Source organism: Camelus ferus, chromosome 21 (genome assembly GCF_009834535.1).
Source record: "Camelus ferus isolate YT-003-E chromosome 21, BCGSAC_Cfer_1.0, whole genome shotgun sequence".
Classification (NCBI taxonomy): Eukaryota; Metazoa; Chordata; class Mammalia; order Artiodactyla; family Camelidae; genus Camelus; species Camelus ferus.
The window spans coordinates 13,056,452-13,079,896 of NC_045716.1; the positions used below are offsets into that span (position 1 = coordinate 13,056,452).

At 36.7% G+C, this 23,445-nt stretch overlaps 1 protein-coding gene across 2 annotated transcripts in view; it reads right to left on the reverse strand.

Annotated features, from left to right (window-relative positions):
- Positions 1-1,171: 1,171 nt before the first annotated feature.
- TIPRL (TOR signaling pathway regulator) overlaps positions 1,172-23,445 on the reverse strand; it is a 28,442-nt gene continuing 6,168 nt past the window's right edge. Inside the window, exons 4-7 of one of the 2 annotated variants that reach the window (XM_006193975.3) lie at positions 15,816-15,947; positions 6,803-6,898; positions 4,208-4,270; positions 1,172-3,319 (exon numbers count right to left, since the gene is read on the reverse strand). In XM_006193975.3, the coding sequence (XP_006194037.1) occupies positions 3,176-3,319; positions 4,208-4,270; positions 6,803-6,898; positions 15,816-15,947 (435 nt within the window). In that variant the 3' untranslated portion in view covers positions 1,172-3,175. The remainder of the gene's footprint in view (positions 3,320-4,207; positions 4,271-6,802; positions 6,899-15,815; positions 15,948-23,445) is intronic. The other variant, XM_014567057.2, reaches the window with a different exon arrangement.

Consider the following 23,445-nt stretch of genomic DNA (forward strand, 5'->3'; position numbering starts at 1 on the left):
TATTTGAGACTCCGAGCTATTCCAAACTGACGCATTAGCCCATACCCAGCCTCTTGGACCTTGTTCAAATTTGTTGCCTTTTTTACCTGCTTGTACAGTGGCCACCTCTTTCTCTCATGCTCTTAGAGGAAAAAATTTGCCTGTTCCGCCCCTCGCTGGAGGCCTTATTGCTCTTTAGGATTCAGTTTACTTTGTTTTGCAGCCTCAGTTGTCTGATACGCCAAGATAAACTGTAATTGTGTCGGTTACTTAGCTTTTTCTTCTGGTTAAGTTAGGAGTGACATTCTCTTGAGGTTTTCTACATTCTCTTCTGGGCAGAACCCTAATTACCTCTACTAAAGGTGATTTTGTTATTCTCTTAATTCAGAATTTTTTCTCATTGCAGTTACTAAAATTCGCCATTATTTTTACTCTGTCTCCTCCACTAGACTTTAACTCCATGAAGACTCCATATACTGGAGTCATTCCTCAGTATCCACAGAGGACTGATTCTACCCGCCTCCCCACACCAAAACTGGAGGATGCTCAGGTCCCTTATGTAAAATGGCATATTGGCACATAACCTACATACATCCTCCCATGTACTTTAAATTATCTCTAGATTACTTATGCTTAATACAATGTAAAGGACATGTAGATAGTTGTAAATACAATATAAACGCTATGTAAATAGTTGCCAGGTACACAGCAAATTCAAGTTTTGCTTTTTGGAGTTTTTTTTTTCTTCAGTATTTTTGATCCATGGTTGGTTGAATCTGCAGGTGCAGAACCCCGCAGATATGGAGGGCCAGTTGAGTATCTCTTCATTATTGTAATCCCTTGTACCTAGCACCATATTGGACATATAGTACTTAAAACTAAATAAAATGACATATACCACAAGCATGTATATTTTCAAAAACAGAAAGCATTAAGCCATCATACAGAAAACAACGGCTAATTAAAACATCCACTGAAGTACGAGGGGACAGAAGAAGAGGAAGAACAAGAGCCCAGTAGCTAAACTGGAGGATTATATTCTGAGCTACCTGTTGGATTTTCATTTATAATCTGTCCAGAGACTCTGGCTATAATGTTGACGAAGTTCAAAACAAACAAGAAAGGTATAACAAATCATTTTTAAATTAAGCTTTAAGAAAAACTAAAATAATTGAAATAGCAAAACACAAAGCAGTAATTACTTATTGTTTATTCTCTTACAAAAAGACACTTGGAACAAATAAATATAAAATGGTGTATGCCTTATTTAGCAATGAACAAATACAAGTTTTCTTGGTATTCTCCATGTGAATAAACTAATGAAGTTTTCAGAAGCACACTCATCCTATCCACCTCCCTCTCTCAATAAAAAGGCCAATTCTTTTAATTCCCTACAATTTTTAACAATGGATTCTCAAGATAAGTAATCTAAGACTGACTTGGGGACTAAGACATCTGAATCAAGTTAAAAATATATATAGAATACGATGTTGCCCAGAAACCTCAACTAATTCAACTAATGAATATTCTTACAAGTTTTCTGCTTATAATTTGTATGACTAAAGAATCTGTTCTGTCAAATCTGCACGGCAAATAAACAGAAAGTGGAGTACAATATATACACTCTTCTGTCCTAAGAGAAAACATTAAATACAGGTATATTTAATATACAGTGAACATGCCATGTATTTTCTTAAAGCCAATAAAATCCTGATTTCCTATACCTTGCAGGTGATGCAGCAGAAGGCAAACAAATACCAAAATCATCTGTGACCAAAATTTAGCTAATAAAGTTAGTCAAAAAAACAATACACACAACAGACCAGAGTCTAAGCAATGATGCATGTCCAATTGTGTTTGTTTCACAAAAATTCATCTTCAGGCTAATGCCTGAAGACCTTTGCTAATACTCACAATTAAATAGTCTTCTTTAATGACTTATGCATCAAGTGGAAATATATACAATAGTTATTTCAAACCAGAAAAAAAGGGGGCGATTTTTTCCCCTGCCCTGAAAATAAAAGTTCAAAAAAATCCATTTAAGGTAATTTCTTACTTGGTGCTTTGTAATCACTTTCTACTTTATGGAGACCATTTAGAAAAGCAGAAAAGAATATAAAATGTTTAAAGGGTCACCATCAAAATAACCAAATGGATTTTAAATTTACTTTTGTGTACTTTTTGTACTACCTAGGTCTTGTACTAATTAAATACATTTTACTAGATCCCCCTGTAATGTTAAAAACATGAATCTTAAGAAAAACTGGCCTTTATATTTTAAAATAAGCTGCTCCTCCTCCACAGCTACCCTTCAGATATTTTAGGCAAAAAAATTAATCTAGTTGCTTTATTTGATTTAATTTTTGCTTAAAGCAATCCATATTAACTCCTCAAACTTTTTAGGACCAATACCAAATTCAATATTCAATGGATTTATTCACTCTGAGGGTGCATGGAAGATGTAAGTAAAAAACGTTAGTACAAATAGAACCACACATAAAAAAAAGCACCTAAAGATGGAGGAGAGGCAGATCTGACATCCTACCTGTCAGTGGCAAACCATGTTCCATGTATTTCCATGGACATAACACCTTACGTTCTCCAAAAGCCTAGGTTATTTGGTTCTATGTCTGAAACTTTCCTTAAACTGCAAATTGGGGGGGGGGGGGGGATTAAAAAATTTTTTTTTTCTGGGTACAGATCCTTGGGATAAACTTCCTAGGAGGCAAGTCATGACTCTCCCAAAGTGTGAATAAACATCAAAAAGCCCAAGGTAAAGGGCCAATACATCAACGTGCACGATTAGGAATCCTATGAAACTCACAAGGTGTTACATCTCAGTGATTTACATTAACCTCCTCACGGTAGAAGATAGTGTTTCATGATAGATGCAGATTACGTCCACTGCTCCTGAGACATACATACATCACCCCCTACTGGTGAGACCTCACATTGTGACAATTTAGAAATCTGAATTTAACTCCAGAAAGTATCAATCTGGAATATGAATTTGAAGACAGAGAGTACAAACAGCAGTTAAGTGGAACCTGCCTGCAATAATCTTTTTTTTTTTCCCTTAAGGCTAGACAATCTGCACATAGACAAGGCAATTAATTCTCATAATAAAAACACCCCCCTCCAAACAGTTCCAAGGTCTCCAGTAAGATTCCACGGTGAGTATATGTTGTAACACATGCTATTCCACAGGTGTACATTCTTTTGAGTCTGCAGGATTAGGATCAATTCTTTCTGGAAATATTAGCTTCTCACAAACTGCTTCCTTTATCGGTAAATACTGTGATATTTCATTAGGTTCCGTGAAGAGGGAAGGTGAAACATGCTAGGAAATACATAAGTCATATTAGCATATATTAAGTCACTGCACTGATATATTTTGAAAATGCTTTGGTTCAAGCATTCCTAAAGCATACCAATTTTAAAATGAGGTGCAATACATGTCTATAAGGAGCATCATTAGGTGTTCCTAATAATAACAGGTATCTCTTGTTACTGAATCATTCAGCTTTGTTACTAGATAATTTCCTCAAAGAGCATACGGATTTGTCATTTATAATGCTCTCATATGATGCTCCTAAGAATTTAGTACATCTTAATCCAATCCCCTTTCCCTATTATTTTGGTACCTGGAAAACACTAGCCTGCAGTTAGACACCAGTATATGGTCTACAACAGACTACATAACTTTTCTAACCCATGTAGATTCTTCATATAGACAGAAATAAGCACTAAGGGTAAATAAAAAAACATCAAATTTGCAGGAAGGTATCACTTTTCAAGCAATCCTCCAGACTTGTAGAAGCCTTTGACAATTCCCAGGGGAGCATAAAAAAAAAAAAAAAAAAAGGAAAAGGAGACTGGGTAGAAAGAAATGATAGGCTGACAGGATGGTAAGTGGAGAAGAACATTCAATTAAGTTCCACCACCAACCAGCTATGTGACTTGGGGTAAGTCACACCTCTGGGTCTCAGTTTTTCCAGAATAAAATGTGGAAGTTGGACTGGATGTCGGCTAAGGTACCTAACAGCTCTAGCTAAAACTGAGATAAGTTCCAGAAAAGATAAGCTCCAGTATGATTTATCCTATAGAGCCCTATTAGAAGAATGAATGGATTTAGGATGCAGATTTGGAAGATGAGTGGGGCATGAGGGGATACCATACTTAAAACATTAAAATTTAATTTCTAAAAACTGATATTTAAATACTGTACCATTAAATTAGCAATTTTGCTCTCCCGTGATGTATATTCTCGTAACATGTAGGTCTTGTCAGCCTATGTTTAAAAACAAAAAAAGATTGCAAAAAATGTATTTATATTGATTAACAAAATCCCTTCTATTAAACAGAACTGCCTACATTTTAGAACAGGTTGTGAAAGTAGCATTAAGTCTGACAACAATATCTAATTCTACAGTGAGATAACTAATTCTCATCAAGAATTCTGAATTATTAATTCCAATCTCTATAAATCACATTCCTATCAGAAACATATATGTAAACAGACTTAGTAATTATCATGTAAGAGAAACACAAGCAAAGGTTTTACTTTGAAAGGAAACATGTATGTTTGTAAATGAGATATGCAAGAGATTCTAACATTACTTCAAGTTTGGAACGACATTTTTTCCTTAAGCTATATTATAACTGTGGCTACTCTTACGTTCCAAAAAAGAAAAAGTTTAAACAAATTTTATTCTTTCCCATTTCTATAAAATTCTTCTTCAATTACTTATTTATAATCACTTTTCTTGTATTTCAATTTCCCCATTTAAGGCTTTTTAAAGTGAGGTTTTAGAAAGTAATTTATTAACAATTGATTTTTTTGGTAAAATATTCAATAAAAGAAAAATCACAAGATTATGTTCCCTTAAAGTTTCAATTGTTTATATCAACAAAACCAGATTAATGCTCAGTGTTAAAAAAAATCAAATAATATAAAAGTACAGAGTATAAATCAGCAGTCACAGCTTCTACAGATAACACTATCCTTAGCATTTAGAAATCTCTACAAAAATCTTATATAGATTCACATTTCCATTTTAAAATTCAACACTGAGATACACATCTTTCCAAATCAGTTAAATAAAACTCTCTGCCATTAATTTTAATAGTTGTACATTTTTCCTACAATATGGATTGTAAAAAATTAATAAACAGAAACCTCAATTAAATAGAGTTGGGAAACCAGCATAAGGAGCTCTTACACGCTGCAACCAGAGCAGGGCCCAACAGGAAGAAGAAAGACTCCTCTTATTTCCTGGCAAGGACTCAGCCAATGAAAAGCCATGGACTGTTTGTTTACTAGAGCCCTCCTACCTTCCTTTTCTTTTCCATAAAAGCACTCTCCTTCACTTGCTGTGTGGGGACTTGCCCATGGCTCACCATGGTTACAGACCCCAAATCGCAATTTTCTGATCTCAAATAAATCCATCTTTGCCAGAGAAATATCTGGCAATCTATTTGTTTTAGGTCAACAGAATATAAATGGCCATTTAATCAATGTCCATTCAACTGCCATTAAAGCTCCTTCCTTCTTTCTCTCTTTTAGCTATTATAAACAATAGCATTGCCATCAATGCTCATATACACTCTATACAGCTGTCCTGATTAATATTTGTGGATTATTGTATATAAGAGTCTTTTTAGGATAAATCCAAAAAAAAATCAATATTGTTGAGTTAAAATACAAGCATTTCTAAAAATTTATATTTCATTTTTCTCTGCAGGAAAAAAATGCAGCCTATTCTCAGCACTTTCAAAAGGAAAAAGGTCCATCACAGTGACCATGTTATTTCAAGAAAAAAGCAAAAACCAGAAACAATCCCATCATACTCGGTTCAAACCCCAGTTCTGCCACCTATTAGCTGCATAACTTGGGCAAGTTACTTAATCACTCTCACTCTTTGCCTTTGTTGCCTCAGCTATAAAACAGAAATAATAGCATTTACTTCATAGGGTTGTTAGGAGAGTTGACTACTACTACGACTACCATGACTGATACTGGTGGTCCCTTCTCTCTTTCATCATCTTCTATGATTACGACTCTGATGCTGAAAATTCATTCACAAAGGATAGGCTGAGAGGGAAGGGTATAGCTCCGTGGTAGAGCACATGCCTGGCATGCACGAGGTCCTGGGTTCAATCCCCAGCACGACCATTAAAAAATAAATAAGTAAATAAACCTAGTTTTTCCCCTCAAAAAAAGGGGGAAGAAAGCTATTAAAAAAAAAAAAAAGAGGATAGGCTGCTGTAAAGCTACTAGATGAATTTTCAGGACTCAGTTTAAATCGCCCCCCCCAAACTTTCACTTTTTTTTTTTTTTTTTTTAAAAACCTTACATGTTAACAGTTCTTTGAAATGGAGCACAGAGCTTTCAAACATTAAAACAACTATCAAAATAATTGTATAATACAAATTTCTGGAGGCCATGTGATTGGTATTCCTAACAGCAGGACGTTACATAAACAATACATACGACAAACAAAGCCAAGAGTTAAGGGACAGTTTTCTTAAACAGACGAAGAACACACAAGATTTTTAAAAAAGTATCAGACCCTCCCTTTCCCGCCTCTACTAGGAAGCGTCCCTTAGAAAACATTTTCAGGTACCAGAACTTCTAGAAAAGAAGATGTAATGTTTCGATAACTATGCAGTCAACAGTGAATGTGAAACACCCAATCTTAAAGGTTAGAAGGTCTGCCGTATAATATAAAGCATTATTGAACTTCAAATTCTCAGATTGATGATGTAACAACATAAACAAGCCTAGTATCAATTGGTATAGCCATTAAATGAGAACAGATACCTCATGGTAAAGTCTTGTGTCATTCATTCTAATAAGCACCCCATCAATTCTCAAGAAAAACCGCAACAGCAAGAAAAAGCTAGAAGGCATTACTCTCTGAAAAAAAAAAAAAAGTATATCAATGTTTTAATGAAAATTAAACCTTTTATTACTTTCCTAAAAAGAAAACAAATGTTTTACAGCATTGGAGGAAGGCTAAATCAGCACTATAAAAATCTCTGACCTAGCTCCAACTAAGGCACAAAACCTTGCTCATACTATATAACATACTGATTTCTGTTTCCTGCAATAGAAAAATATTTTTTCTAGGTCAAAAGATGATGAGGTTAAAAAGACTTAAAATGTGTCTAAGTTATGTGAAAATTATAATGTTCACTGTAAAAAAAAAAAACAGTACTTACAGTAAATGTCAATACCAGTAATATAAGAATGAAAGAACAACCTAGTTCTTTGTTGCTACTCACCTTTTAATTCACTTTACACAAAGACAAGAGGCTTTAAGGGTATGCTTTAATTCAGCGCAACCAACTAAGTATTACTTCATACTACCAACGTCTGCTTTATGAGATCATTATCACATGTTCTTAACGTCTTTCATCTGTGTCAGGTCTACATGATTCTACTTTCCAAGTATTACCATTGCATAAAGTCAGTTAGTGGAGAGTGGGTCCTGGTGGCCAGGAGGAAGGGGTTAGATGGGGTGTTTAGGTCTATAAAAAGAATATACCTCATGGGAGTGATGTCAGAAACATGGTGGAGTAAAAAGCTCACTTTGTCTCTCCCCTTCCATCTACAACCAGGAAAACATCTGCAACTCAACTCATCTGCCCAATAGGACACTGGAGAAATCCACACATCTGTACATCTAAAGGTGGGTGGACTGGAACACACAGAGGAGGCAGACCCAAGAGAAGGCGGGCCCAAGGGAACAGTGGAGTCAGTGCCTGCAATCCCAGCCCTATGACCATGGCAGCTGAGCCCACAACTTCAGAAAACCCAGCAGCAGCAGGGGAAGCAGCACACGCCAGACTTTGGTCTCCTGACTGTGGCTCTCGGCCACACGTACCTGGGCGGCAGTGGCAACAGACCCTGTCCCTCCAGCTGCTGAGGCACCCACAGCCCTGCCCGCTCCATCCGCAGTGGCAGAGCCCAAGACCCTTACAATACCCAAGATGCTGTCAGCGCCTGCAAAACCCTGTCCTCCTTCCCAATTGTCCCCCTCCTCCCACAGCAGAGCCAATGTCTCAGGCGATCCCAGACCCAAGGGAAGAGCCCACCAGCCCCATGACACAGCAGCTCCAGCAGAAGCAAAGCAGCAACCACCCCAGTGGCACAGAAGTGACAATGAAGGCATAGAGCCATATCTTTAGCAGAGACAGTGGAGGCTGGAAAGCGTCAACTCTCAAATATAACCAGAGGCAGCTCAGGTAAGAGAAACCAAAAATTTGTGTTATGGCGCCACCTACCTCTGAAAACAAAAGAAAGCACTCTGACTTCTGTCTTTTTAAATGCACCAGCAGAGGAACAATTCATAAAGCATCATAAAGAACCACGGTAATATTTATGATACCACAAAAAGAAAACGGCAAGTCTCCAGAAACCAAACTAAAAGTCACAGAATATTAGAATCTAACTGATAGAGAATTCAAAAGAGCTGTCATGTACAAACTCAACAAGATACAAGAAAAATCAGAAAGGCAGTTTGATGAGCTCAGGAATAAAATTAATGAATAGAAGAAATACTTTACTGAAGAGATTGAAACTTTAAAGAACCAAACAGAAATTCTGGAGCTGAAGAACTGATAAAACATGAGATGAAGAATGCATCAGAAGACACTGGAAATAGAGCCAACCATATGGGAGAGAACTAGCAAGCTCAAAGGCAGAAATCGAAAAATGATACAAGTACAAGAGGAAAGAGAAACAAGATATAAAAAAAGTCCATGAAGCTAAAAGAATGCCTAGTCACCTCCATGCAAAGATCTTCTCCAAGACACAACATTAAAATAGCTGAAAGTCAATGACAAAGATTTTTAAAGACAACCATGGGGAAAAGGCTAGTAACTACAAAGGAACCTCCATTAGGCTATCAGCAGATTTCTCAGCAGAAGGTGCAACACACAATACAATGAGAAATCACCTCATACCTGTCAGAATATAGGTATTATCAAAAAGATAAGAAATAACAAGTGTTGGCAAAGATGTGGGGGAAAAGGAACCCTCATATATTCGTTGATGGGGATGTAAATTGGTATAGTCACTATGCAAGACAGTATGAAGATTTCTTTAATGGCTGTCCATTTCTTTAACTGGCTATCCCACTTCTGGCTATTTATTCAAAAACTATGAAAACACTAATCTGAAAAGATATTTGCACCCAACGTGTTCATCACAGCATTATTTACAATAGCCAAGATATAGGAACAACCTAAGTGTCTATCAACGGATGAATGGATAAAGACGATGTGGTATACAGACACAATGGAAAACTACTCAGCCATAAAAAAGATCGAAGCTTGCCATTTGTAACAACACGGATGGACCTTGAGGGCATTATGCTAAGTAAAATAAGTCAGAGGAAGACAAATACCGCATGATTTCACTCATATATGGAATATTAAAAACTAACAACAAGGTTCAATAAGCACTCAATGAAAGAAGTAGCTAAGTCTGCTGAAGAAAGTCAGAGAAGGCAATGCTTGAGCTGACCATGGAAAGAAGAGGTGGGGTGGGAAGAATTCACAAAGAGGAAACAGCATGTATTTTTAAAAAAGAAAAAAAAAAGGTACTGAGACATGAAACAGTAAGATATACTCAGGGAACTGCCTATTGTTCCAGATAAGCACACTGCAACATTAATGAAGAAAGAAGAAAAAACAAGATAACCCAGTAACATAAGTAGTTTAACTGCCCGGAGGGTCACCAGCCACAGGCCAAGCTCTCCGGCCCTAGGACCTTTCAACACCCTGCTCCCTGACTGGAGCTGTTCTGCTGGCTGACACTTGTCCTTCAGAGCTCAGCATAAATGTCACTTCCACAGTGAGGCCTTTCCTACTGGTCCATAATCATAGTGATTTCTCCTGTTATTTCCTCCCATGGAACTCCAACAGGTGTGCAACTATATTCATTTATGTGTTTACTTCCTTAAAGCCTATTTCCCCTCCATCACTCTGTGATGGTGGAAATATGTGCTTTGCTCATCACTGTGTCCCTACTGCCTAGAAGAGCCCACAGCAGGTGCTCATTAGTTACTGGATGAATGAAATAGAGGCTAGAAGCTCTCTGTTGGAGAAAAGGCTCTGAGTTAAACTATTCTGATGGGATTTTGAGCAAAAGACTTCAAAGCAAGACTTACAATAATGAAGAGCTGGGGAAGAATCTGACTTCCAATAACTTGATTTTGATATCACAACAAACTGACCGGGAAGCACATCAATACCTGACAGAGTGCTGTTTGTAATGATGAGAAAGACTTACTTGCAACATTTCTTGAAATTTCAAAATTAGTTATTAACAGTCATACTGGGAACATGAAGGACATCAAAGTATCATTTCAGCATGGCTCATGGGGAGACTAAGAATAAGGGACCCAAGTTCTAGTCCCAACTCTACAATTCAACTGTGTATTTTAAGGCAATAGTTCTCTCCAAGGGCACATTTGAAAATTTGTGAGGGTATTTTCCATTGTCACAATGATGAGCTGCCAATATTAACATTTAGCAGTTAAAGACCAGAGGCATTAGATGTTCTGTAATGCCCAGAACAACCCTATAAAACAAAGTTCAATCCTGCATCTCACAAAATTTCCAAATATCTCACCTCACATTCAGGTGGGATAAAAAAATGATTTCTAATTATCTGACCTTAGAACCTAGTCCATTTTACATTACAAATACAAAATTCACTCAATTTCCAGGAAGACAATTACCCTTTAGATCAAGGGCAGATTATACTTAGTTTTATTGTTCACCATTTTGAAAAATTCCATCACTGACGGCAGTCCCATTGTGTATCTGAGTCACCGACTGACACCTGGCATCTCTGTCAGCCTACACTTGTACCTGTCACATTCACAGTGATTTGATTCGCAAATGTAAGTACCTGACTACTTATGCAGTCATATTATGCATTTACATATTGATATACCAATCATTTTATTCTAAATTAATTTTTAAATGTCCCTTTTGTTTTATATTTAGGACAATATGTAGATTTATTAGAAAGAAGGTGGCTTATATTATCTATGAATTTCTTTCAGGATAGTAAACGGGAGGGGTTGTTTAAAGTATTTGGTTAAAAAAAAAATGAAGCAATGGGCCTGATAAGGTTGAGAACCACCAACTTAGAGCAAGTTATCTAACTATCCAAAGTCTCTTCTTTCATCTACAAAAACAGGGGATGTAAAGAAACAATCTCTTGGGCCCTGTGTCTGCAAAATATGACAATCCTATGGGACTACATGTCCAACAAAAGCTCCCTCTGCACAGGTATTGTAGAATTCTTTACACGTAGAGATGAAAGATATGGCCCTGCCCAGTATACGTGGACTCTAAGCAATACATGGGAGCAGAAGGTGGACAACATTCACTCCTGACTCTACTTAGGATGGAATTAACTACTAGCTGCAACAGAACATCACAGCACTGCCAGTATTTGGTAGATTGGAAATTAATTTTCCTTGAAAGTTAAAAACTAATATTAACGCAAAACTAGCTTCCCTTTAGATTTCTGTTAGAGCACAGTCCTACAAGCTGTAAGTCCTAAAAAGGACAGAAGGTTAAGACACAAAATCCTAACCTAAAAACAAACATTGCTGAGAGGAGCTAATTTAGAAACACAAAAGAAAAATTAATTTCTGAAACACAAAAGAAAAATTAAATATCTTCTAATTAGACATAGGCAATGCCAATCACACAAAGGGAAATTATGAATATTTTTTAATAAAAGGTATCTAGGTTTAGAATGAAAAATTAAAGGTGGAAAAAGCACTTCAAAACTTGAAAAAGTTAAATAAATTAAGAGCAACCTAAATGGCTCCATCCTACCATATCAATAATCTAAAGTATATTAATTTGTTTATATAAGCATCTTCCACATTTCAATAGCGTTTCTTTTCAGAGTGTTTCATAGTTATTATGGAAACTGAAAAAGCAAACATTCATAAGCAATTAGTTTTGCAATTCTAAAACAAGAAGTTTTTTAGCAATTTTCGGGCCAAGGATTAGATACCAAATAAAAGCATATTCCATACTCCTAATCAAACTGTCAGCAATAATAAAAAGAAATAAGGTAGCTCTTAAAAATACATACTTTTTTAAAGAAGGTCCTTGGAAAGCTTGCTAAACTAAAAATAATGGTTTACATTTTATTTGAAAGCAACTGGGGAAAATGTAGACTTTAATTCAGGAAAAGCTCTATGGAAAAGGCCAATTAAACAACCTCCTTAAGTGAGTTTTAAATGGAAAGTACTTAGCAACAACTTTGGAAATGACCTTGATACTTCATTCTCTGGTAGTAGCCAGTAGTAGGACAGCCTGAAGCAATTAGCAACATTCACAAATGACCAGCTTAGAAAATACATCAATGTCACTGTGTTCTATCATCAGGCTGGAAAATTTACACACCTAAAACTCAGATCAAGGACCACCTCCTCTAAAAAGCCTTTTCCGACCTATTCCCTCCACTTCCACATCTGTCTGTCCATCTTCCTAGTCAACAAATACACAGCAAATGTACAATATATTGTCCTGTAGTGTTAAAGACAACTAAATCTCTAATGCATCTGAGTCACTCTGATAAAATTCCAGGTTTGGGAATCACCAGCATAAAGGCAGACTTACCTACATCCTGTTCCCCTTTCCTCCTGTCACCATAGAAGCGGCATCTCTTTCTCCTGTCTAGGCTAATCCTTCTACTCATTAATCTATCTAGATCCTAGAAGATTCCTATGAACAAGAGCAGAAAGACAAACTGATCCACTGGATGACTGATCTTGGGCAAGTGACTTACGATCTCTGAGAATAAGGATATGAAAATATTCACTGCATAGAATTTTTGTGAGGATTAAGTGAGATAATACAGATAATTATCTAGCATGGTGTCTGAGATAACAGAAAATTTTATACTAGTCTCTCTGCCCCTTGTTCCTGACACAGGACGTCTGAAACCCTTATAAATTCCTAAGTGGTAAGAGCACTAGGAGCATCTTTTGTTCTAATGAGGCCACTCTGGGTGGGCTCCTGGATGGCTCCCAAAAAGACTAAGCCATGATTATACGCTTGGAATTTCCAGTCCCACTCCAATTCTCCAGAGAAAGGAGAAGGGCTGGAAATGGAGTTAATTATTGATCATGTCTATGTAAGGAAGCCTCTATAACATCCCAACAGCATGGGATTCGGAGAGTCTCCAGGCTGGTGTACACACCCACATACTGGAAGGATAATGCACCCCAACTCCATGGGGACAGAAGCTCCTGGGCTTAGGACCCTCCCAGACTTCACCCTATATCTCTCTCCATCTGTATCCTTTATTATATCCTTTAATAAACTGGAAAACATAAGTGTTTCCCTGAGTTCTACAACCTTTTCTAGCACATAATCAAATCTAAGGAGGAACCTCCAATTTGCAGCCGAGTCAGACAGAGATTCTGGGGAATCTGGGGACCTACCGTGTGTGATTGCCATCTGAAGTGGGGAGGGCAGTCTCAGGGGACTGAACCCTTCATCTGTGGGATCCGACGCTACTTCCAGGTATATAATATCAGAACTGGGTTAAACTGTGGGACATTTAGCTGCTATCGCAGAATTGCTTGTGTGGGGAAAACATCATACACATCCGGTATCAGAAGTGTTGTGTGATAGTAGTGTGAAAGCAAAGGAGAAACACAGAAGACTGGAGTTTTTCCAATCAGTCTCACATACAGCAAAGGCTCAAAGTCTTCCTCTTTCTCCCGTACTCACCTGCAGAAACTTCACTCCATCCATTTTCACCCCTTTCTCTGTAAGTGACTCCTTGTGAGTACGTAAACATGCTAAAGTCTTCCCCATATTTAAAAAAACAAAACACACACACACACCTCTGTCAACCCCATGTTCTCAGTCACATCTGTTTCTTCTCCTATACCAGGAAGCTTTAGGAAAGTTTGGTTGATGTCTACACTTTCCGTCTCCACCTCCACATCTTACATTTACACCCTTTGCAGGTAACTTACACTGTGCCAAGGTAAATAATATCCTAGTTGCTAAAACCAACAAACAATTTTCTTACTCTCATGGACATCGCCCCATTCTAAGCTTATAAGATCTCTTTTCAGCATGATACTGACCTTCATGCCATCCTTCTTGGAAAGTCCTACTCCCTTTGCTTCCCAGGCATCACATTTCTGGTTTCTCACCTACATCCATTTTTACCAGGCTAGTCTTTGCTTCTATAGAAGAGAACTTCATTTGTCCACACCCCATTGCCTCTAAACCAGAAATTATGGCATTTATTTTATTTACAGAAACATCTGTTACAGTCTTAGAAAGAAATCAACCTGGAAATTCACTATTCTAATGAAATGCTTCCAGGCATTCTTAAAATGGAATCTTATCACAAAACTTTTAAAAAGTTACACTAGGTAAGAAGGAAGAACATTTTTAAATGATGTTACCCTTCAGTTTAAGACTCACTGTTTATTCTGGTACACACACAATACATTTATGCGCATACCCTCTCCAACTTCCTCAACCACAAAAACATGTGTTCCCACATACCTACCCACTTGTATACATCACAGAATATCCCCCCACTTGGATACAAATGCACCCCCAGATATGCAAACTCATAATGAACAGTCAGCACAGTCAGTTCCATAGGTAGGTAGACAAGCAGAAAGGTACATGACTGGATGAGCTGGAGGATGAACAAATCTAAGTCACAAAAGATAAATTTGGGGAAAGTTATAGGTGAACAAGGGAATAAGTTAAGCATCTAATGCTAGAATAGTGACATATATCAGATGGTGCAAAGAAACCTTTGTTGCTAGTGTCACAACTTAGAGAAACTAACTTCTGGGGCCTCATCTGTAAAACAGAGGCTAGAATAAATGATTCGGTAAAAATTCATTACAATTCCAAAATTCTATGATTCTACAAAAAAAACTGGCTTTAAAACAAATTTATTGCTGATTTTGACTTACAGTTTTCATTGTTTATTATTATTTAAATCACAATTTCCATACTCACTATGCAGCAAGGACAAGGTCTGATGTGGGGCCCTTATCTTTGATAGTCCTAATGATAAGTGCTATCATTCAGGGGTTAAAAAAAAGTACTCAGAGGGGTACGGAAAAGGGATATTTGACTCTGCCTCAGGGAGCTGTGGTAGGCATTGCAAAGGAGGTGATATTTTAGCTGAAGGATAAGGCATTTAATAAAAAGTTTCAGTTGAAGTTTTTCTGGAAAGTGAAGGAAACCCAATTATAACCTAACAGTAAACAAATAACATTAGACTGCTAGGAGTCTATTTATTTTCCTTTTTAAGCAGGTTCCACTGGAAGTAGTTTGTCCTCTGCTGGTGGAAAGGAATACAAAACAAGAAGGGAATTAACACTTTCATTTGTTTCCCACTTCTGTGCTGGAGACTGAAGTTCTGTTTAATGGAACACTGAAATCTGACACATGGGCCACTTTTTAAAGTGATATCCCCTGTGCTGCCTGCAGATCCTTTCAATATCATTTTTAATTCAGAATGTGAAAATTAAAGCATAATTTTCATTCAGATTAAATAATAAACAGAAAACCAACAAAGTAGCCAAACAGGTCTATGAAGAAAAAAAAATGCTTTGCTAAACTGAAGTCTTAACAGTATACTAAGACTTTGTGAATTTTATAATGGATGTTAATAAGATGTATTCTACACCCAAGTGAAACTTTACATGGCATTATGACAAGAAGTGGGATTCGAAGTCAGTCTTATATTCCTGACCAGTGGTAAGAATGGAAGAAAGAAGTTAATTTAACTTCATACTCACAATTTTCACACTTAGACTTGAAACTCCATGATCGTGAAGTTCATCCTCAAACAGGAGAACTTCTTCAAAAAACTTAATCTGTTCTCTGGCTTTCAGTTTCTCTGTATCTATATGATCTGTCGTAGGTACAACCTGAAAGAAAAAATTTAAGAAGGGGCACATTAAAAAAAAAAATTTAAGGAGCTAGAAAAGTAGGAAAGCAGTTTTCCTACCAGCCTTTTCTGCATAGTCAGAGCACAGGGTTCTAAATCTAGGTGTCATCAGCAGACAAGAAAGTTGAAATATATGCCTTGTCCCCGAAAAACCTAAGATGGCTGATACTATAGCTTTACAAAACACAAAGTCAAAATTCAACATCTTTCATGTTAAAATCATTAAATAGACCACATTAAAATCAAGTACTCTATTGTCACCATGAGAAAATTAACCATCTGAAAATTAGTCAATGTAATTAATTATTACTATCACAGAAGTTCAAAGCAGTTTCATGCTGAAATGCAAATCAAAACTACAATGAGGTATCACCTCACACCAGTCAGAACGGCCATCATTAAAAAGCCCAGAAACAATAAATGCTGGAGAGGGTGTGGAGAAAAGGGACCCCTCCTACACTGTTGATGGGAATGTAGTTTGGTGCAGCTGTTATGTAAAACAGTATGGAGATTCCTCAAAAGACTGAAAACAGACTTACCATATGATCCAGCAATCCCACTCCTGGGCATATATCCAGAGGAAACCTTAATTCAAAAAGATACATGCACCCCAATGTTCATAGCAGCACTATTTACAATGGCCAAGACATGGAAACAACCTGAATGTCCATCAACAGATGACTGCAAAAGGAAGATGTGGTATATTTATATGGAGTACTACTCAGCCATAAAAATAATGCCATTTTGCAGCAACATGGATGGGCCTGAAGATTGCCATTCTAAATGAAGTAAGCCAGAAAGACAAAGAAAAACATTGTATGATATCATTTATATGTGGAATCTTAAAAAAAAAAAAAAACAAAAAAACAAGAGCTTATTTACAAAACAGAAACAGACTCACAGACATAGAAAATAAACTTGTGGTTAAAGGGGGTGGGGAGGTGGAAGGGGGTGGAAAGGAATAAACTGGGAGTTTGAGATTTGCAGATACTAACTACTATATATAAAATAGATAAACAACAAGTTTATACTGTATAGCACAGGGATCTATACTTAATATCTTGCAGGAACTTATGGTGAAAAAGAATATGAAAACGAATATATGTATGTGCACATATGACTGAAACATTATGCTGTACCCCAGAAATTGACACATTGTAAACTGACTGTACTTCAATAAAAATACATATTTACAAAAAGCAGTTTCATGCTGTAAAAAATCTTTTAGGACATTCATTTGGAACTTAAAAAAATTTTCCCATTAGAATGACATTATATATTTTTGATTCCCCAACCTAACAAATAAAATAAAGTGTTTTAAATAATGACGTAAATAAGAACTTTTAGAGAAATTTTGAGGGGAAACTCCTAGCATTCCTAAGGGCTTTAGAGGATACTGGCAATTTTTCAATGTATTACTTTGCAGCTCCCAGACACATATTTACATAACCCAATAAAAGCAGCAACAGTCTCAAGGTTGGTCACATCAGTAGCTCACTAAATGCAAATGTCTCCTAGTGGTAATGTGAAAGTATGATTTGTGATATCATTCTTTACTATATCCAATTTCACTACAAAATGTTCAGCTTTTCTATTCTTTAACATAGTTGTATCATAAATAAACAACAATGCTTGTTAAACCATGAGTGTTCAGTAAATGGTAGCCATTATTACACTTCACTTAGTAGCTGTGATTAGATCATGTGTTTGACTCAGGGAAAGAATTAAGACATGGAGAGTAGTTTGAGAAAACTGGGCAAGAATTAGAAGAATATGATAATTGGATGTTCAAGAGATTACACAGATTTTGTGGGAAAATGGTCTAAGAGAGTATTGAGTGATTTGGGAGGAGGGTGGGTGGCTGCTATGAAAGAAACTAGCAGCTTGTATATGATTCCCAAGAGGTAAAAAAAAATGTCCATAGTTTCTGCACTTTCACCTACATTTTAGATAACACTTTAGCCCTCGGCAACTGTATTCCAACATGTACTTGGAGCAGACATGAGACCACAAGTGAAGCTGCCACTGGGAGGGGAAGGAAGGTGAGGGGTAGGGTTAGGGCAGCATATAGCCAGCCCCCCACATCACTGGCATGTTTGTGATCTGTTTAAGACCAATGTTGGTGCCTCTAGGATTGCCTAAGGGTATAAAACTTCCGATAGTACTAAATAAACACAGCTTCTGAATTCCTTATTTTTTATTTAGTTTTAGTTCAAAGGAACACATTTGAAAGATCCTCCTTATAGACACACCTGACTTCCAAAAAATTAATCATTACATGATTTTCTCATTAGTAAATGGCTACTTCACTAATATGTCGTATGTGCCTTCAGCAGGTGGCTGGTGAACATGAATCTATCAGTTTTACCATTTACTTGTTCTTATAAAATGTTTGAAAGAAAAAGAAAAAATAATTAGATAACACATGGATTAGGAAAATTCATTATATTTAGCTCATCTGTATACTATCTTTTTCATTTACAAGGATAATTATGTATAAAGTTTATATTTCTCATCCATCTCTCTTCCTCAACTCCACTTATCTCCTCCCTGAACTAGAGCATCTGAAAAGGGGAAAAAACAAACATAAAAGCAAAAAAAAAAAAAAAACAGTTAAACTTAAGACACACTGAAAACTTTTAGCTTCCATCATTGTCAAAATTAGTAACCTGGACAAACCCTCCTGCTGAAGACAATTTTTAAATGCTGGATGGAAAAACAAAAACTTCTTAAAAGCATCATATAGCTAAGGCACTGAAGAATGACTGGACTGCGATCTGGAAGAGGACTGGAGCCCAGAAAAGTGAAAGTGAGCCTACAGTTGGCTGGCTTTGGCCTTGAAGCATCAGCCAAGGGCTGGTGCGAACGAGAGGCTGGGCTCTGCTAGCTTTTGCTGCCACCACTGCTCAGTGTTCACTAAGGGCAAAGACCTTGGAGAATTCCCTGTCCCACTCTCAATTTGGGGATGACACTCTAAAGTACTTCACCAGTTTCACACCTTCTTATATTAGAGGCCTACTAAACCACAAATCTGGTTCCAGACTGGAGGTTAGCAAACTAAGACTTCCAGGCCAAATGTGGCCCCACCTATTTTTGTATGAACTGAAAGCTGAGAATCGTTTTTATATTTCTCAAATGATTGGGGGGAAATTTTTCAAATAATATTTTATGACACACAAAAATCACATGAAACTTAAATTGCCATGTCCATAAATAAAATTTTACTGAAACACAGCTGTGCCCATTCGTATGCATATAGTCTGTGTCTGCTTTCAGCTACAACAGCACAGATGAATAACTACAACATAAACACTATGGTCCTCAAAGCCTGCAACATTTACTATCTGGTCCTGTACAGAAGAAGTTTGCAGACCTATGCCCCTGACTATGAATGTCCTCAAGTGCCTCTCAAAAATACACAAAAATCCTCTCTGCAGGAAACCAGCATCATCCTGGGGTTCAAAGGAAAATAAGAAGGCATATTAGGAGCCTAGACACCATAAACCAGAACCAACAGAAATAACAAGACAATAAAAGACAATATTGAAAATATGAGGCCCAAGCTGTAAAACAACAACACGCACTAGTTTCAAGGAAATAAAAGCTAAGGTTGAAAATTTCAAAAGGTACTAGGGAATATTTTCTTAGAAGCATTATGATCAGGAAAGCTCCTGCTGGGGGGTGCTTGCAATGTTCTATTTTTCTTCCCGGGTGGTTACATTTCACAATTCATTAAACTGTACCTTCATGTTTTACCAACTTTTCGAAGTTATTTCACAATTTTTAAAAGGCTTAAAAAATACATGGAGCAATACAAATATTCTTGATACCTTACAAGGAAAAGGAGTCTTGGTCACATCTTTCAAATGGAACTATCCTCATATCATATGGAGGCTTATCATAAGGAAACTACCTGATATAAATATTTTTAAACTTATCATATAAAGTTAATTAACAACAAATGCTAAGAATCCTATGTCACATTTCCTTTTAAAAATTTACTGAAAACAGAGTGTGTGTGTGGGCATACACATCCTATTAGGAACATAAAGTGAAATTGCTGTGTTTTATAATTACTTCTTTCTTTAAAAAAAAAATGGAGATACAACTCCCATACTATATAATTCACTTTTTAAAGTGTACAATTTAGTGGTTTTTAGTATATTCACAAGACTGTACAGTCATCACCATTATCTAAACTCAAAAAGAAACCACCATACCCATTAGCAGTCACTCTCCACCCTCCCTTCCCCTTGCGCCTGGAAGCCAGTATCCTAATTTCTAGTTCTATAGATTTGCCTGTTCTGCAAATCATTCTGGAATCATATTCATGCACCTTTTTTGTCCGGCTTCTTTCACTTAGCATAATGTTTCCAAGGTTGTAGCATATATTGGTGCTTCGCTCCTTTTTCAAGACTAAATAATATTCCACTATCTAGATACCTGTTACGTTTATCCACCAATGAACATTTGAGTGGCTTCCACATTTTAACTATTACAAATAATGTAGCTATCAACATTCATGTATAAGTTTTTAGGTGTATATATATATATATACTTAGGAGTGTTATTGCTGGGTTATATGGTAACCATATTTAACTTTTTTTTTTAATTGCTGGCAAAAAAAATACATAACAAGAAATCTACCATCTTAAACTTTTTAAGTGTACAGTTCAGTAGTGTCAACTATATTCACACCGTGGTCAGATCTCTAAAGCTTTTTCATCTTGCAAAATTGGAACAGTATCAGAATTATTAACCTGTACTTGTGAAAAACAACTATCAACTAGCATACAGTACTTACACGTAGTTCTTTTTGCCTGTCATCTTACAAACTCCATTCATTTCATTTCCAGTGTTTATGTCAGCATATTTCCCCCCTAAATTTACTTTTAAAGGCTCAAAATATTAAAGATGATATGCAAATGGCCAATAAGCATATGAAAAGATGCTCAACATCACTAATCATTAGGGAAACGCAAATCAAAACCTCTTATACACTGTTGATGGGAATGTAAAATGGTGCAGCACTGTGAAAAACAGTATGGAGGTTCCTCAAAGAATTCAAAATAAATTTTTCATATGATCCAGCAATTCCCCTTCTGAGTATATACCCAGAAGAACTGAAAGCAGAATTTTGAAGAGATATTTGTACACCTGTGTTCACTGCAGCACAGCCAAGAGATAGAAGCAACCCAAATGCTCATTGACAAATGAACGGAAAAACAAAATGTGGTATATACAGGCAATGGAATATTACTCAGCCCTAAAAAGGAGTTATGTGGGGTTTTTTATCACAATGGAAAAAAAAAAGGAAAAAAGAAAGCTTAAGACACTGAATCACACTGAATGTGTTGTGCAAATGTTCCAACGTGCTTTAAAAAAAAAGCTTTTCTAAATGCATGGACACTAAGCATGTTTTATTCCTAAAAAGCAGAAAAATAGGAGAGACAGTCTTCCACTTCTATTCTCCTATAGAGTCAATTTATTTATATAATAGGAAGGAAGAAAACAGCCAAATGCTGATAGGTTACTATTGCCCAGGTACGTATTAGGCATTTAACCTGTTTTCTCGTAACATTCTTATACTATAATCTTATGAGAAGTGCCTATGGCGGCCCAGACGATAAATGGCAAGGCTGGGTATGAATCCAGCCAGGTCACTACAACTCTGTGACTGGCTCTTTTCTCTTACACCATGCTACAACTCAGAGTAATAGGTTAAACGATTGAGAAGATTAAGAAAACATTACACACACACACACACACACACACACACACACACACACCAGCCCCCAGCAACCAAAAAGCAAGAATTTAAGGACAAAGGAAAGGCCTCATTCTCTGATATTCTTACTGTACATATAAAATACATTTTCCTTCACAGGCATACACACCCTATACATACCAGGGCTTCTGAATAGTGTTTTGAGGAAGAACTGAAGGATTAAATAATTTTCAATCCCAAGTAATATTATAGTTCAAAAAAACCCTTAAGTATCGGGGGAAAAAAGGTAAATGTGAAAAATTTCTTATGAAATTGATCTTCCACGTGTAACAAATGTGGTTAACAATAAACTATAGCATTGGTGTTATGTCACTAAGAGATGCATACTTCATGATCTTGAACCCATTTCTTCATCTACAAAATGATAATAATAATGCCTATCCTACAAGGTTATTTTGAGGATTAAGCAACAAAATCCTAACAATTTTGCCTGGAAAATGGTCACTCCATTTTTTTAAGGCAATGAAGGAACATATTCATCAACTCTGTTTAGACCATAAAGGAAGAGTAAATACTACTTAAACAAAATGACAACTTTTATTCTTGGTATTTCAATAATATTAACTTAGTCCCCTTGCTATTAGGGATATGATATTATCATAATAAAGGCAGCTGCCATATATTGAGATCCTCTTGTGTTGACACTGTACTCTAAACACTTAACACATATAATTTTATTTACCATCTCAGCTGATCTTATCCCAAGTTTACCAAAGTGAGAAACAAGGCTTAACAAAGATTAAATTGCTTTTCCAAGCTGTTAGGTGATGGTGCTGGAATTTGAACACAGGTCCACCAAAGCCTGAGCTCCTCACCACTAGTGAGTGGTTTATCACGTTGACATTTGTCAGCAACACCTCAGAACAAGTTACACAACAGGCTGAAGTGTCAATAAAGAGTACTGAGCACACGCCTGTCACCTCCTACTACTCTCACAGTCCCCGCCTCTCCTGCTGTGGATCCTGCTCCTTGGTCACAGCTAATGCTACTTCCTAGCCTCCAGGAGGCTTTCTGTAAGTCAGCCCACAAGGTAAGCCATCAGCATTACTGCACAGGGTTAAAACAAGCTCCCACTTCCTCACTCCTTACAATGAAATATCAGATGGCCTACACACTCTGCAAAGTTTTTCAATCAGGAGTGAAAAGAGAAATTAATCTATGAAGTACTAACAGACTGCAATAACCTTCCTCCTGCACTAGACTGTAATGGAGGGACTTCTGTCTATTCTCTGCCGCGTCCATGGCTCCACATATAAGAACTATCAACTCCCCTTCCTAGTGTCATTACCATGAAGTGAATCTCTAGCTAAGCAGGGTTTACACAGACACAACTGAACATTAACACAGAGCTTCAGATTTTATTAACAGCTTTCCTATAGATTATCTCATACCAAAACTCTGCTGTGAGGTAGATATTTCTGTTTATCCAACTTACTGATAAAACAGAATCAGACAGATTAAGTAACTTGCTTAAAGTCATACCAGGTTCACACATAGCGCAGGCGAGACAAAAACCTAAGTTGTCTGACCAGAAGTCCTACCTGCCCACATTATCTTTATCTGTAAAATTGTAAGCTACTAGCTAGCCGGTTCTGTCTAAATCACCTAACATATTACACCAAAACCAGATATAAATATTAATGCTTCTTGACAGTGATAATGATAACATTAAGGCAGTCTGCCATTGCTC